The 18651-nt window shown below is 37.1% G+C and overlaps 1 protein-coding gene across 1 annotated transcript in view; it reads left to right on the top strand.

Annotated features, from left to right (window-relative positions):
* The window catches only part of LOC123681756 (molybdenum cofactor sulfurase 3), a 44508-nt gene that overhangs the window by 22713 nt on the left and 3144 nt on the right, over positions 1–18651 (top strand). The window contains exons 7-8 of the mRNA XM_045620034.1: positions 6609–6809; positions 16838–17061. Coding sequence (XP_045475990.1) covers positions 6609–6809; positions 16838–17061 — 425 coding nt within the window. The remainder of the gene's footprint in view (positions 1–6608; positions 6810–16837; positions 17062–18651) is intronic.

The raw sequence follows: 18651 nt of genomic DNA on the forward strand, positions 1-18651 counted from the left end.
AGTCAACTAAAGAAAAGCACTAGTGACAGTGACTCGACTAGTGTATTCCCAAAGCAAGCTAGCATTTGGCAATAATTGCACTATCTTGGGGATAACTGGTGTACATATGGCAAGTTCAATGACTGCTAGTACTTCATGCCCGAAAACATACTAAATGTGAACGATTCTTTAATTCATGAATTGTCTATGTACCTCAGAGCATTCGAAAACGGTACCTCAATCAGTTCAGCATAATATTAAATGAGGTATATGCACGAGCTTTCACCAAAAACTTCTTCATTTTAAATAATAGATTAAGGCGATAAGCTGATATTTTTTTATGAAATTATTTTAATCCAAGAAGCAAGACAGCACAAATTATTTCAATTCGAATCTTCCTTAATAGAGTGAAAGGTATTTATTGTCTATAATAAGCCTGATTTCTCTGCAATCTGATCGAGACTTGTTCGTTTGAGTTATTATTGAAAAGGTAGTAATAGCCAGAAGAGATAAATAAAAAGAAAAAAATTCAATGCTTGTCTTACTTCGACTGCTACTCAATATTCAGAACATAATGTTTTTTTTCTCTTCCCCTTGAGATTCAAAAACGAATCCAACTTCCACCCGGAAGGAGAAAAATAATATTATAAAGTTATTAGAGATTTTCAGACCTCTTGCTATTCTTTCAGAAAGAAGAGATTTAAAAACATGAATAGAACAAGAAATTTTTGAACTCGGAGAAAAAACTTTCACGAGTCACGAACTCTGAAGCAGGATTGGATTCCTCATCTTTATCTTTTTCTGTCTGAACGTTGAATACAGTTGATCGGAAAATACTTATTATAAACCATAATTACGTCACTACACATTTAAATCCATTTTTTTCAAATTAGTTTTTTCTCTTTTATCCTTTTGCACTAAAAAATTACGGTGTCTGTAGTTTGTGCAAACGATAAGGTTCGACTCACTGATGACAAATCCATGGTCAAATTCAATTTGGTCTGTCCAACCGTCGGTAAAATTTATAACTTTTGAACGGAAGAACCTAGACACTTGAAATTGTCAGAGAACGTATGTGCCGTGGTTGAATTTGTTCTTCTCTAATGAGAATTTTAAGCCTAGCGCAAAATTTTATGCTGCTGCGTCCCAAAAATCATTATATACTAACTGACAAAGTAACTGCAACACCCAGAAGGAGCTGTTTACATTTTAAATTTTTTTTTGGTAAAACATAGATAGTATAGCAAGGAGTACTTGACTGAATTTGAAGAATGAAATCGTGAAGGTTTTTTCATGTAAACAAGATTTATGGCCATTAAAGGCGACAACTCAATCTTTGCCTGATGAGTGGAGAACAAGGCCATACTCAGCTCAGCTCAGCAGTGCAAAAAGTAGTTCATGAGCAGTGCTCCTCACTACGCTTAGGCACATTCACATCATTGCTGTCCGGGGAAGAATGTCAGATTAGGCCGAATGCCAGGGGCCGTACTCTCGACAAGTGATCTTTCAAAACGTATACGTTCTTTCAGTGCTAAGAACACTGAATGAACGTATACGTTTTGAAAGATCACTTGTCGAGAATACGGTCCCAAGAGTTGAGGCGATATATAGCATATAGCGAATGCAGATAAAGGGCCGAAATTATTTCGAGATGAACAAAAATCGGCTAATTCAACCTCAAATGACCCTGAGGTCACTACACAAGGGATAGTTTCTAAGGATGTGGTCGCTGAACTGTGGGCGACCACACGGACAATGTTCCTCTTCGACTAGATCCAGCCTGAACAGATTACCTTTGAAAGGACCATGGCCTGAAATAAATCAGGACAGAGGGAAACTTAGGCGAAACCAAGGGTTTTTGGAGATAAAATAAACAGAGAGGATCCAGTCGAAGGTACAACGACTCGAGTCAGATGTCTCCCAGTCCGACTGCCAACAAGAAGAGAAATGGCGCAGTGAAAATCCATGGACCGACGGATGCAGAGGACCTACCAGGGTCGTCCAAGGACACGGATGGAATGTAGAGCTCTCCGGAATGAAATTCAAATCCTCTCCTCAGAAAATAAGCTGCAGCCCGATGAACGACGTAATAGTGTGCGGGTAAACTACCCGTCACAACTTCAAGAGTAGATGTGGCTGCAGTTCGATACGAAGGAAAAATAAGGAGGAGGAAATGCCGCTGAGTCGACAGAATGACCCGTCGGACATGGGAATGACCCAGGCGGTGATAACATGCGGAGGCGCAATAAGAAATTATTGGCAGAAAAAAACCTTTAAAGAAGATGATCAGAGACCGAACCTGATCACCTCATAGTGCTCGTGGAAGACGAAACAGCCCGAAAGCCACCACCTGGGCCTTTTGACGCAAAGCCTCAGCGTGAGGAATAAAAGTCAGGCCAGAGTCAACCACCACGCCAAGGTTTCTATACTCCGATGACCAGTGAAACGAGCCCATAGGGGATCGAATGGTTTACTGCCTAATAAGGTCTTTTGGACAGCAGTATTATCGACCCCATCTTGTGTTACCTCTGACGGTTGAGCATCGCCAGCAACGATTACAGTGGTGCAGAGAACGTCAACATTGGAATGTGGAATTGCATCAGGTCATCATTTTCTGATGAACCTCGATTCTCCTTGTGTGCACATGATAGCCGAAGAAGAGTTAGACGACGTCGGGGAGAAAGACGTGAACCTCAGTTTGATGCTGAGCGTCATGTACACCGGACAGTAGGCTATATGGTATGGGGTGCTATTCCACATGCAAGTAGGTCACTTTGAGTCTTTATTCGAGGTAACATGACAGCGCTGCGTTACCTCCAAGGAACAGGGGAGCCATATGTTCTCCCTTACCTTAACCGGCTCGAGAACCCAAAATTTTAGCAAGATTATGCCATACACACAGATTTAGTTTAACCTTTTTCGAAGAGACTCATGTGAATGTTTTGCTATGGCCGCCCAGATCTATCGATCTTTCACCCATAAAGCATGTTTGGGACATCATGGGTAGAAGGCTTTGAAATTTACCTCAGCCCTCACGGACTTTGGCGGCTTTGAGACATGAAGTACAGGTAGCTGAGATAGTTTCCCTCAAGAAGAGATAGACCATCTTATTGCATCAATGCCTAGACGTGTTGGGGAGTGTATAGGTAATCGCGGTGAACTAACACATTATTAACAATTTCATTGAAAAAATCGTTTTTTTCTTCCGATTTCAATCATTTACTCCTTGCTATACTATATATGTGTTACCAAAAAAAAATTCGAATTCAAACAGCTCCTTCTGGGTGTATCATTTTCTTTCTCAGTTAGTATATTATTTTCATTCAACAGAATTTTATCTAAGTTTCTCGCATTGGATATCTAAATTTTCGGCACTTATCCTTGCCAATACTGTATATCAAATATTCGAAGCTAGGCCAACCCTGTTCTCGGAACAAAATTTAAGGCGAACGACCAAACCGACAGAACGTTTGAAAAATTAATCGAGAATTGTTATTGCACGGGAGCTTTCCGCTAGTGGGGAAGGCATTATTCTTTTCATATTTGCCTCGGTTATTTGCTTAACATTGGTGATGCGGAAAGCGAACGTGCAAAAGTCGAGCTTAAATATGGCGCAAGGATAAAGAACTTCAAGTTTAATCGTACTCGGAAACCTCAGGAAGTGGGAGCTTGTGTGTGATGTTTTCTTTGTGGACTTTGCCGCGAATGCCACTGTTTGCAAACGGAATTAGTTTTAATGATTTCTGAACACACACATCGGACGGAATTTCATTGTGTCTATTGTCCTTGAGGGGATTTAATCTGGATGGAAAAGAAAGTTTATGAAATAAAATAAACAGAAATATCGATGAGCTACAGCTGAGGACATTTTACAGGTTGTAGATGAATAAGGTGAGTCTTTCATATCAACTTCTTTTTTGAGCCTCCCCCTGCTTAGTTACAACCCCCTGATGAAAGTGCCCGAAAAGTAGTCTTCAATTTGTGAAAAGTTTATAACTGTTTCTTTTTGTTACATTTACTTTATATTTGTACCAGTTCTCAATGAAAATATCGGTTCGACATCAGTCCATTGGATGAATTTAAGGTCGAAAATATTTCCAGCCTCCACAACTCAGGTGTATTATGTGCTGGAAATTTTTTTTCCTCAGAAAGAGGAACACCACCAAAAAATTTTCTGAATAACTTCTCGTCCGCATAAAATGTCACCTTGATTTTCATTTTTGTGAGCTTTTCGGTTTTCAAGAAAAAAATTGGAAACTATTTCTCTGGCGCCATCTTTAGGGTGCTGTATAAAGGGTGACTCGAAAAAAAGTTTATAAGGAAGATCCCACTCCATTTTTTGGCAAGCAATCATCTCCTAAATTTTTTCCAACCATTCATACCTTGAGTATACCTTGTATACTCAGCGACATTGAGTGTTACATATATAGGGACCATTTTCACCAATTTGATTTATTGATGGTATGATCATTCATCTATCAATGCATCTTAATTTCAGTTCGTAAAAGAATCAAACCATGCCCTAACCTCTTTCCAATGTGAAGACCAAAAACTTGTATCTTTCTGAATGTGATGATAAAGTAAAATGAGAGAAAAGAGCAGAATATCGAAATAAAAAAATGAGAAAAGCACTGACATGAAATCAAGATCACCATTTATGCGCTAATTTCAATCTTGGTAACCAGATATAAACGTTTATTATGTAATTATGTGAACACCAAGAGTATAATAGGAGCATGAATAAACAATAAACGAGTGCTCAATAGCTCTTTACATGTCAGTGCTTCCACCCTTTTTTTTCGATATTCTTCTTGAATGTTTTGTGTTCTGAAGCCGCTGTTAACATGAAAGTTTTCGAGAAGCTTGGAATTCTGATTTTATATATACATTGAACATTCCATGGTTCTGATAACACGATCAAGTTTCAAATGAACACGAGAACAACATTTTGAACGGCCCTATTTACGGAATTCCTTTTAGGTTTTGTTCATAAACTAACTCAAATGTTGTAAGGGTGGATTGACAAATACAGGTATTTTGTACAATTTAATCGAGGATTTAACAAACTTGGAAACACAAATATAAACAACTTCAACAAATGTGGTATTCGATATGAAAACCTCTTCTTCAAAAGTTCAAGTTCTAGGTCATTCCGCTCGAAAATTTTGTATTCTGCTGGACCGAAAAACAGAATTGAGTTATTGAGTCGAACCTCATTGCTTGAAATCATACCTCAATTTCTCTGTGAGCACTAGTGACTTAACCAAAATCATCTCATCAAATTTTATCGAAATTGGACTAGTGGGTTGTGATATTTTGAGATCTCGGGAATTTCACGTTAGCACTTGAGCAATTCACATCGTCTATTTGGAAGAGTAAAAATTTCTACAGCCACTCGAGACCAACTATAAAACCCATACAAAATTTCAGAACTATCGGAAAAGTAAAAGCCAAGATATGGAACCATGGGGTGAATGAACCCAAACTAAATACCCATCGAAATGGGCTAAGAATTATAAAAATTAATGCTCGAACCCACATACAGACAGGTACAACGCTAAATTTCTTCAGAATTGACAAAAAAATGTTTTCATCTCAATAGTTATCACAACTTAGAGTAGACTCTGAAGTACTTTCCAAGAATTGTTATCAGCACTTAATCCAGAACGTACGTCGACACCATGGGGCACTAGGCATCAACAAAATGATGTACTTGGGGTCTGCATGTGGCATTTTGTTCTGAGCATAGATTGAACATAATAATATTCATGGAATAATGTGACATCCTGCTCTTTTTAGTATCCCACATTTTATTGATGAAATTCAAATCCAGTGAATCTTTACATGTTGGATGGACCGAACACCATAATCACTTGGGTCTAACAATCTCAGGCGATCTCACTTGGTCGATTCATGTTCAAAATATAATAGATAAAGCGGGTATATTATATGATCTCCAAGATCGTTCATAACTGTAACTGCGACGTTTGCTGCAAAATTCACAAATAATATGTTAGACCTACCAATGAATTTGCGGGACCGCTGTGGTGTCCTAATCACAAGAGTATATATGTTCACAGTCAAAAGAAACATTAGTCGTAGGTTGTACGAAAAAAAAAACAAAGGCTGGAATATGCCCAAATAGTGTATGCAGGTCTATCGTTCTTCTGCAAACAATTGGTTGGGGTTCCATGTGTAGTACTTATGGGTTCTAGTAGAGCTTCTTTTTAGGACGCTATCTTGACGCTTCTTGATACGTCTTGATTAGCTGGTTGGTATTTCTAGTATTTGTTTTTTTTTTATATTAATGACAAATAAGGGCTACCGTTATTGTACTGAAATTCATACAATTTCTTAATTATAACTCATCATAGATGTTAAGATGATGATTTATTTGGTTTATTTTTACTCAACTCCAGTGAATGGATGAGCAATAAAAAAGCTTTCAAAGCAAAAAATTCATCAAGCTAATATGTATGCGTTCAATTATATCATAGTTTTGATACAAAAAATGGGGGGTGAATGAATTATTCCTGCTTGACTCTTCTGATGTCACCGAGTATATTTACGGGCGCTATAGATAATAATTCTGCAGTGTGTCCACTCGATGATCGAAAATTTTGTTTCAGATGAAGGTAGCATCGTTATACCCTTACACGATCCTAACCGTAAAACCCTTAGTCTATGTGAGAGTAAGATATGTCGAGATAGAGTCATAGGCTTTGATTGTGGAGATGCAGTCAGTACTTGGTTGAGCAGATGCTTGAGATGTGAAGGCTTGAGACTGATTCAACAGATTGATCATGATGTTGCCAGGGTTAATAGACAAGGTGAGTTTTTTAAGATATTGATATACAGGGTGTTACATGAGTGGTTGGCCATAGCCTGGTGGTAAATTCAGGTCATCTAGGTATTTCAGAAACTAACAGTATCAGGGTACAAAGTAAGCTACTTTTCTGGAAGCCTTGGATGACCTGCATTCATCACTAGTCTATGACCAATCACTTATGTTACACCCTGTATATCTGCATTAAGTCTACAACTCATCCTAGATAATGGAAAAGCATTAATAAATGTACCTGCATTAGTGTAACAGTGGTCTTTCGTAGTACTTGTGCATACAAATTTTTCATTCATAGAGTTCTCAGAAAGTACAATAGAGAATATCTTTTCCGTACCCTAATTAGTGTGCAGGCACCATGATACCATTGCGCAGGCATACAACTTAGAGAATAAGAAAAGGAAGAAGAAATTCACGGTGTACAATATGATTTTATGTTTGTAACCCAGGTATAAAAACTGGGAAAAAGGGAATTCAGGAAGTAAGGTACGAGGTGATGATCAGTTGATTTAGTAGAGTGTTCATGTTCAAAATGAAGTTCTTGTCTGTCGTCCATCAGTGTTTTAAAAGACCCCATGAAAACGCGATACTCCAAATTTCCATTTCCTCAAGAAGAAAATAACAAGAAATCTTCTTTTTCGTACACATCCAGTTTTTGTGATACACAATGCGCATTCGTTAAAGACAAATTCATGTGTGTGGAAAGTAGGTTTCGTGTACATAATTGAATATTCAAGAATTTTCTATTGAAAGCGGTATCGCCTCACATAAAAAAGTCGAGTATAGAAAAAAACATAAAAATTATGAATAGGTTTGTGCATTGAACGACTACTGTCTGTAATCACAATCGCGATCTTTCTTTCATCTCCACAAGAGGGGAATAACGAAAAATATTCTTTTTCGTACTCATCTAGTGTTTGCCATACACAATGCGTCTTCTCGGACGACAAATCTATCCGTGTGGAAACCTACATGTCGATACCAAGCACCACTTGAAAGTAAGAGTTCCCTCATCATGGTCACCGAAAAGTTTTGCGATTATTTCTTCAAGATTTAGCAGATATAATTGAAATGCATTATATGGTATCGTTTGATGAGATAATTGAGGTGACTTTCATGAAGTTACTTTCAATCCCAGAGCTGATAATTTGATTGAAATGGTATTAAGAAATGAATTTCGCTAAAAGTTTTCAGAAAAAAAAGTTGCACTTCCTTGTTACATATCATTCACCTCGAAAAAATAAAATATCTCTATTAAAGTCTGATGATTTTGACAGAGCTTCTCTATTATTATTTTCAAACTGAATTTCATTCGTATTTGTAAATTTTGACACAATAATTTTTTTGTGGTCATGATCGAGGAACTCTTAGCGTTCTTTTTAATTTGAGGTTTTTTATATTTCGACCTCTGAAGTTCGCATTCGTGAAAGACAAAATTCATCTGTGTGAAAAGAAGATTTCAAGTAATTGAATATTGAAGAATTTTCTATTGAAAGCAGTATCGCCTGACATAAAAAAGTCGTGTATAAAAAAACACAACACCACAATTATAAATAGGTTTGAGCAATTTATTTATTTATTTAACATAAACAGGAATCCTAACAGGAATAACCCAATTACAAGGATTCACCACAAAAAAGAAGATATTTACAATTGAGAATGAACATAAACTATAAGATAAAACATATCAACAATATCAAAAAAAATAAACAATTCAGTAATTTCTACATAGATACAAATATAATTCTTCTCTAAAAGCAACTTGAGAGATATTGAAAATGTCAATAAAAAAAATGTGCCAGTTATAAAACCGCATGATTCTCAAAAAAATGGAGTTATAAAACAACGACGTGCGCGCTCTTGGGACAAAAAAACAGTTCTCTTCGACGTCCGGTGAAAGTACGAGTGTTCAAATAAACCTCATTAATGAGAGGGAAATCGAAGTGGCCATTCATTATCCGATATAAAAAAGTTTGATCGAATACTGCTCCAGAGTAGTCAATCTATAAAGCCTCAACCTTGCATCAATAGGACACTTAACTATTCCCGAACCTGTAGTATAAGACTCTAGTGAACTTTCTTTGTACCCTTTCGATCCGATTAATATATTTGTGATAAAAGGGATTCCAAATTGGTGTTGCATATTCAACTATACTGCGAACAAGCGAAAAGTAAAGAACCTTTAGCGTTTCCTCACTTCTAAATGAACGCGAAATTCTCAGAATGAAACCGAGCATTCTGAAAGCTCTGGAAACAATATCATCTATGTGGCGTTCAAATGATAATTTCGAATCCAGATATATTCCCAAGTCCTTGACTACTTTCACTTTCTCCAGAATCTTATTGCTCAGAGATAGAGAAGTGCTTACGATGTTGACGTTTTTAGTGAATGTTATGTGTTTGCACTTGTTAATATTCAAGGACAGGTAGTGTAGGGAACTAAATTCATCAAATCTGTTCAAATCATCCTGAAACTTCCGGGCATCACCCGAATCCTTCACTGCAAAGTACATCTTAATGTCATCCGCGTAAAGATCGAAATTTATGTTATGAAAACATTTGCAGATATCGTTGACATATAAAATAAAAAGGAGTGGTCCCAAATGAAAACCCTGAGGTACTCCCGATTCGACCCTGTAAAGGGATGAAAATGCGTCATTTATAATAACGAACTGAGATCTTTCCCACAGGTATGACCTGTGGGTCAACAGATTCGATCCCACGCCATAATCCGAGAGGACTTGTAAAAGTGTCGCATGATGAACTTTGTCAACAGCTTTGGATAAATCGGTGTAAACAGCGTCCACCTGGGTACCCTGGTCCATATTTTCAGATAAATAACTAATGTATGGCGATAGATTAGTGAGAACAGATGAACAATGAACGACTACTGTCAGTAATCACAATCGCGATCTTTTTTCCATCTCCTCGAGAAGGAAATAACGCAAAATCTTCTTTGTCGTACTCATCCAGTGTTTGCCATACACAATGCGTCTTCTCGGACGACAAATCTATCCGTGTGGAAACCTATATGTCGATACATCAGTAGTATAATTGAATTCGGGAAGGCCTGACCTTTTGTGTTTTCGTTTCTCGATATTAAATGGCAACCTGGGGCCATTTTATCACTCCTTCCTCCTGGCCGCTTATCGGATTCTGGCTCTGAAATCCAGTCGACGTTAATACGGGAGGAAACAGAGCAGGAGGGGAAAATTGTGCGGCCATTCGATAGGTCACGTTACGTGAAATGAGCCCTTGTGGTCAGGGTGGCTCTTAAATTCGGTATTATTTATCGAGTGAGACTCCTGGATCAAGAAGAAGAATTTTCATGCTGTTTTTTACTTCTGTGTTCCTTTTGGGTGGAAGCCTTTTTTGAGTTCTGAGTGTTCATTAATTGGTATGGTACAAACCGACCAGGGGTTCCGTGAATTTGACCGTTCGAAATGTTGTTTTCCTTATATTTTCAAAGCTATGAATTTTATCTAGACAAAATTCATCATTTGAATGTGAATTGATAATTAATGATGAAATAAGAAAAACAACGAAAGCAAAGTGAAGCACAAAATACCACCTATATAACTATACACGGTGTTTCATCATAAACTTGACAAACATATTTGGTAATGTACTTCATCCCATTTTGGGTGAGACAGCCAGGTTTCTCGCTTGTTATTTAAGATAGAGCCTTGCGGTTTTCACGTTCCTGTCCTACTTTTTCGTGAAACTCAAGTTGGTCCAATCAGATTGTGCATAACTGTTTCCGTTCAAAAGATATAGGGTGATTTTGGAAATTGACACTTTTCGGACCCCTTCTTTATCGCCGAAGTTATTAGAAATAATGCTGAGGTAAAAACTACGTCTGAATCAGAATTGTGCGTAGAATCCAGTGGCGTACTCAATATTTTTTTTTGGGGTATGGTTTTGAAGATTCAACACAAACTTATGTTTTTTTCAATGGAACACCATGTGTATCATTACTTCCTTGAATTCGTTATTTTTTTCCCTTCAAAATGATATATGACACTATGTAGGTAGGATGTTCAGAAATGTTTAAAAACACTAAAATATCAAATAATGATGATTTTTTTGTTAATGGGCAATGGATTTTCCATAGAAAAGAAGAATCAATAATGATAACAATAATTTATAGCGATGACAGCTAGATCAGATTGGTTTTTTCCCTCCAATGCCTACTTGATAAAACAATGCTCCCAAATGCATAGTAGCCATAATAACAACAAGAATGTTTGTGTCATCAATGACCTACTACTTTTAAAAATCGGAAGTAATAATCCTCTTATTGAAACATAGAAAATTCATGGCTGATTTACAAAAAATCATCATTTTTTGACGTTTTAGTGTTTTTTCAACATTTCTGAACATCCTACCTACATAGTATCATATATCATTTTGAAGGGAAAGAAATAACGAATTCAACGAAGTAATGATATATAGGGTGTTCCAATAAAAAAAATATAGGTTTGTGTTGAATCTTCAAAACCATACCCCGAAAAAAAATATTGAGTACGCCACTGGATTCTACGCAGAATTCTGATTCAGACGTAGTTTTCAGCTCAGCATTATTTCTAATAATTTCGGAGATAAAGGAGGGGTCCGAAAAGTGTCAATTTCCAAAATCACCCTGTATCTTTTTAAAGGAAACAGTTATGCAGAATCTGATTAGACCAACTTGAGTTTCACGAAAAAGTAGGACAGGAACGTGAAAACCGCAAGGCTCTATCTTAAATAACAAGCGAGAAACCTGGCTGTCTCACCCAAAATGGGATGCACTGTACATGACACCAGGAGAATCATTTTTGCCTTATGACATAACAGGCCAATTGAAAAGTCCTCGGGGTACCATAGTAAAACACTCTTTCTTGGCAAAATTCGATTTTTTTATTCAACATAGATGCCTTCGAGGGTGATACGGCGATTATAGCAATCTTCCAACATTTCGATACCATTTTTGTACGATTTGTCTCTTCCTTCAAAATAGGCCTCAGTTTCGGCGATTACTTCTTCATTGGCGCTGAATTTCTTTCCAGCGAGCATTCTTTTGAAGTCTGAGAACAGGAAACAGTCGCTGGGGGCCAGATCTGGCGAATACGGTGGATGCAGAAGCAATTCGAAGCCCAATTAATGCAATTTTGCCATTGATTTAGGGCACGGCGCATGGTCTTGATGAAACAACACCTTTTTTCTTCAAATAGGGCCGGTTTTTAACGATTTTATTCTTCAAAAGATCCAATAATGCTATATAATAATCAATGTCAATGGTATGGACCTTTTGGAGGTAATCAATGATTATTATACCTTGCACATCCCAGAATACTGATGCCATAACCTTTCCAGCTGATTTGTGTTTTTCCTCGCTTTGGATTCGGTTCACCGTATGCAGTCCACTCTGCTGATTATCGATCAAACTCCGGAGTGAAATGATGGAGCCTTGTTTCATCCATTGTCACATATCGACGCAAAAATTCGGGTTTATTTCGAACAGCTTCAAACACTGCTCAGAATCATTAACTTGTTAATGCTTTCTCATTAACAAATATTCGTGAATGATATGATGTACACGTTCACATGATATCTTCACAATGTCTGATATCTAGCTTCGGGTGATGGTGGGACTGCTGACGGGGCACTGTCGTTACAAATATCATTTGTACCGTATGGGTAAGTCATCAGATGAGATTTGCAGGCTCCGTGGATCAGAAGCAGAAACAGCCGAACACATGGTTTGCAAGTGTTCGGAGCTGGCTGGCTTAAGAACCGTTCATATGGGTCCTGGATACCAGAGAGGTAACGGCCAAGGCACCTAAGGAGGTTGTCAGTTTTATCAACGTCATTGAGGACCTCCTTGGGCTTCCATGAATGAATAGGGTAGAGAACAAAAGATCTACATGGTGGCAGTTCCCGAATAGCTTACCGAACCAAAATGACCCCAATTCAAATAATAATAATGTCTGATATCTCCATCAACTTCACTTTACGATCATTCAATATTATTTTATGAACTTTTTTGAATTTTCCATGGGTAACAGCCTCTTTTGGGCGTCCACTGCATTCGCCGTCTTCGGTGCGCATTTCACCACGTTTAAACTTAGCATACCAATCAATGATGGTTGATTTTCCAGGTGCAGACTCCGGAAACTCTTCATCAAGCCAAAATTTGCTTCGACTGTATTTTTTCCTTTCAAAAAGCAATATTTTATCAGCACACGAAATTCTTTTTTTTTCCATCTCTTTCAAACAAATAACAAAAGTAGCTACAATCACAACGCAATATCTCACAAACTAATGGTCGCACTGCTGTCAAGTTTTGACAGGTATCGTTTGAAGATTGGTACTACCTGAAAATGATATGGATTTAATACCAGCACAGCCATCTGTGCATCAGACCGGGGGCTTTTCAATTGTCCCAATATCTGTTTGTTCATTTTATGATGAAACACCTTGTATTTATAATGTCATAAACTTCTAACAAATAATCGTACTTTAAATAGTAGGTTTGCTCTTGTAGATAATGTAGTCAAAGCCATGATGTATAACATAAATCAAAATCCACTCGAACAAGTGTGAAAGATACAAAAAAAAACTGATAAATCACCCCTAGGAACTGAGGAAATCATATACAATACTCAACAATTCGAAGAAGGAAAGATGGTTATACTTGGATAGCACCACTCGCACCTTCACCTCAATTCAGGCAGGAGCTTGGGAAGATGTCTTATAGCAAGAAATATTATCAACGTCAAGGATACAGCAAGTAAAGAACTAAATTCATTGCACTTGAATCCCCAAACAAACAATACAGGAATATTCAACATAGAATTTCTGAGATACGTTAAAATCAAAGTAAGTCCACCAAAATTTGAGGAGAACCTCATTCTATGCCTGTGGAATCAAGAATATGGATTTAGCAGAACATACGACAAGAAACTCTTCGACAGGTGGAGCACCTAGGTTCGTAACGAACTAAGTAAACCCTGCAAAATGATTTGAGGATAACATCTACAAAGATACAGTCAGAAAATACAGAAACAGAACAAAAGTCCATGAGGATATGAAAGGATGGGTTATTAACCCAGTTCCTCAGTTGCACCTAGGTAGAATACAAGACTAAATATTGAAAGGACGAGGAAGCCTAGAGCCTTATCTATTGAAAACTTATTTTATGCATTCTCAGTTGAACACCCTGAATAAGTAGATCCCATGAATTTTCTTTGTTGTATCCGGTGAAACAGGAATATTGTGGTGTTCATTGTTTGCCTTTTGAATTTGCTAACTATTAACAACCCTCGAATTGAAGACTTGAGGGTCTAACAATCTGTCCGGGCTTTCGAGTTAACAGGTTATCCAATCACCTCACTTCTATGCTGATTGTAAGTAAACCTCTTGAGCCTCTTGCTGAATTGAAACTGAACCCTTTCTCTTCTGAATTGGAACAATATTTACAGATGTGTAGGAGTTGCTTCAGTAAATATTCCGTTTGGGTCGTTGACGTATTCGTTTAGATCCGTTGAATTTACCCTAATGAAAAGAATATTGAATTTAGATGGATAATGAACGAAGAATGATTCTTACTTCATTACGGTATGAATTGTATATTTCATTGAATTGGATAACAAATGAAGAAAGATCATTTCATCTCCAACACAGAAAAGAAGAGCAGAGGAATATAGATATTCGAATTGATTTTGTCATGTAGTTTCAGAATTGATTTTGACAAAAGATGAATTAGGGTTGCAAAACTATATTTTCCATCTAATAATTTAATTTTGAACATTGCTTCATACAATCAAAATCACCCTATACTGGAAGTTTTGTGCATATAATTATTGAGAATTTTATTTATACCAACTGACAAAGAAACTGCAACACCCAGAAGGAGCTGTTCAAATTTTGATATTTGTTGAAACATATACAGGGTGTTTCCTAAACATGCGGCAAAAATTCAGGGGGTTGTTCCTTTTTTGAAAAACCTCTTTGTTTCGAAGATACAGGGCGAACAACATTTTTTATATTTTTAAAATTAATAATAGTTTAAATAAAAATGCGTACCGCACTGTGTTTACTAAGTAGGTACAATTTATTTTTAAATTTGTTTAACAACATTCCAATTACTAAAAACGGCCAGTTTTTTGACTAAAAATTGATAAGTGCAGATGGTAAAGGAATACAGATTAAACACGGTTATCATTTGAATTCGTTTTGTGATGTATTAGAAATTAACATTTTATCTTTGACTATTATGAATTGATTGGATGCTTGTATGCTGGCTAGAGGTGGTCATTTTCAACAGTTTTTGTAGGTTGAGTTGAATTTTCATGTAATTTTTCATAATAAAATGTTATTATCTGAAATTTTGTTTCCCCTATATCTTCGAAACAAATAGGTTTTTCAAAAATCATCAGAGGACAAAATATTCTTAGAATAGTCCAAGGAACAACCCCCCTGAATTTTTGCCGCATGTTTAGGAAACACCCTGTATATTATAGCAAGGAGATTCGAAGTCGATGTTTAATTGTTGGTAAAATGCCTAGAACACACGAGAATTTATCGCCAGCTAAGTGAATTTGAAAGAGGTCGAATTATTGGTCTTCGGGAGCTAGGGTTGTCATTTCGAGAAATCGCTAACCGTACGAACAGAAATTCAAGTACTGTTATGAGATGTTGCCAAGCGTGGTTTGATAATGCTCAAAATTCAAGATCGATGTCTAAGACTTATGGCCATTAGAGACCGATTTGCGACAACTCGATATTTGGCTGATGAGTGGTTAGGAGAACAAGGCCATCCGAACGGTTTACCGCCGGAATAAGGTCTTTTGGACTGCAGCATTATCGACCCCATCTTTTGATACCTCTGACGGTTGAGCAACGCCGGCAACGATCACAGTGGAGCAGAGAACGTCAACAATGGTATGTGGAATGTCATCAGGGACCGTATTCTCGACAAGTGATCTTTCAAAACGTATACGTACATTCAGTGTTCAGAGCACTGAAAGTACGTATACGTTTCGAAAGATCATCTAGGTCGTCATTTTCTGATGAATCTAGATTCTCCTTGGGTGCACATGATGGCCGAAAAGGCTTAGACGACGTCAGGGGAAAGACGTGAACCTCAGTTTGATGTTGAGCGTCATGTACACCGGACAGTAGGCGTTATGGTATGGGGTGCTATTGCAAATTCAAGTAGGTCACCTTTAGTTTGTATTCAAGGTAACATAACAGCGCTGCGTTACCTTCAAGAAATAGTGGAGCCATATGTTGTCACTTACCTTAACCGGCTCGAGAATCCAATATTTCAGCAAGATAATGCCCGACTTCATGTTGCCAGAGTTAGTTTAAACTTTTTCGAAGAGACCCATGTGAATCTTTAGCCATGGCCGCCCAGATCCCCCGATCTTCCGTTCATAGAAACTTCAGAGTAGAAGGCTTGGAAAGTTACCTCAGCCCACACGGACTCTGGCGGCTCTGAGACATGAAATATAGGTAGCTTGGGATAGTATCCCTCAAGAAGAAATAGATCATCTTTCATCTTTCATTAATGCCAAGACGTGTTGAGGAGTGTATAAATAATTGCGGTGGAAATTGTAACTCCTTCGTTTTTTCTCCAAATTTCAATCATATACTCCTTGCTATACTATCTTTGTTTCACCAAAAAAATTCAAACAGCTTTTTCTGGGTGTTGCAGTTACTTTGTCAGTTAGTATATATTATAATAATGATGATTTTCTCTTGACAGAATAAAATTGATTTTTGAGTTATATTACTACGAAATCTTATTGAGAAGAGTAGGCATATTGAGAGGTATGGAAAAATATTGAATGAATAAATAACATTTTCTTGAGTAATTCCAGAGAACTCCAAGTGTTGAATTCACTAGTCTATGAGTTGAAGATTAATATGTAGAAAAAATAGTAGTCTCGAAATCATATGAATTTTTTTCATCATCTAAATGAGGAACTTATGTTGACCTGTAATTCTAACTTCTAATATTTCATTTCTCAGGACAACATCTTCAGCTATCTTTTGCCAATGAATGCCAATATCTCATGGTCAACCTGGCCAGTGTCAAGTGGTTGAGAGATCGTGTGCGAGAAAAAGAAAATGGATATTCGGAGAGCTTAGAGTCGATGGTTCTCAGATTCAGACCGAATATCGTCATAGATTTTGAAGAACCCTTCATAGAAAATGAATTGGAGGCTATAGATATCGATGAAATTACCTTTCAAGTGAGTATGATTTGAACCATATTTTAAGGCAGTCGAATTGAAAATTTGCGTAAATTTCACTGGATGAAACTTGTTCGAAAAAAATTATAGTGCAAGTTTCTAAAATAGAATAGATTTTCTTGATGAAGAAGGAATATTCTGGTTCAATTTCTATCCTCGAATATTCAAACTACTAAATTTTTTACCAGTTTCACTATTGCCGGGCGAAAAAGTTACTACTCGATGACCCAAAAATGCTTTAGTTTTATGAACTGTGACTACAAAATTTCCATCATGTTTGTAGTGAATTTTAACAATTTCATTGAATTGTAAGAATTGTTGAAGCAGATGTCGTTCTCTTCTTAGTAATGGCGTAGTTTTTATTTTTCAAATGTCAAAAGATGACTACCTCGAAATTGACAGCTGGCTATTCAAAATGACACCTCTTATTGAAAAACCAAATATACAGGGTTAGAACTAATTAGGGGGGCCACTACAGGGATATCGAAAACCGTTAGGAAGACAGGGTGGCTTGAATTACAAAAAAGTTGTGTTATTTAGGGATGAGTGTGTTGGTGTGAACAGATCCGAAATATCTCCATTGGTTCCTGAGATATCTCGGAAAAACTGAAAATTGAGATTTTATTTTTTTTCTGTATAACTCATTTGTTTTTGAAGATAACTTCATGAAATTTGGTTTATAGCCATTATCCAATATGGAGATACTAATGGTGTCTTCAGATTTTTTCTGTTTTTCATTGTTTCAGAGATGCGATAGTCAAGTGATGATTTCACATAACAACTTTGCGTAGCTAGGTTCGATATTTGACTATCGCGTCCCTGAAACAATGGAATACAAAAAAAATCTGACGGCACCATTAGAATCTCTATATTGGATAATGATAACAAACCAAATTTCGTGAAGTTATATCCAAAAACAAATGAGTTATACAAAAAACAAGAAAATCTCAAGTTTCAGTTTTTTCGAGATATCTCGGAAACCATTGGAGATATTTTGGATATGTTAACACCAACACACTAATCCCTCAATAACGCAACTTGCAATAAAAAGATGTGTAGAAATTAACATAGCGAGAAACTATCGGAAATGTGACATAGCGATACATTCCGATAGTCAGGCTGCAATTAAAGCACTGAGCTCACATATCATCGATTCTAAGTTGATATTGGAGTGCCGAAGGAAACTTAATGAAATGGATAAGAATAACAGGGTCTTTTAAGTCTGGGTTCCCGGCCACTCGGGAATTAGAGGGAGTGAGAGGGAGAACACACTTTCCAGAAAAGTAGTAAAAACTCCTTTCATCGGCCCGGAACCTTTCTGTGGCGTAGACAAATGTACCTACAAGAAAGAGTTTCATAAAAAGGAGGTAACCGAAAGAGAAAACCTCTGGCGGAATCTTCCTGGTTTGGATCACTCCAAAAAGTTTCTTCGAAACTTTGACTCTACAAGATTCAAAAAGTATCTGGATCTTAGTAAGAAAATGCTACACCTCCCCACTGGATTCCTCACTGAGCAATTGAGCATTGCCGCCTTAGGAAACACCTCATGAGAATGGGTCTAACAGAAAACGACGAGTGCAGATTCTGTAG

Source organism: Harmonia axyridis, chromosome 1 (genome assembly GCF_914767665.1).
Source record: "Harmonia axyridis chromosome 1, icHarAxyr1.1, whole genome shotgun sequence".
In the NCBI taxonomy this organism is placed as follows: domain Eukaryota; kingdom Metazoa; phylum Arthropoda; class Insecta; order Coleoptera; family Coccinellidae; genus Harmonia; species Harmonia axyridis.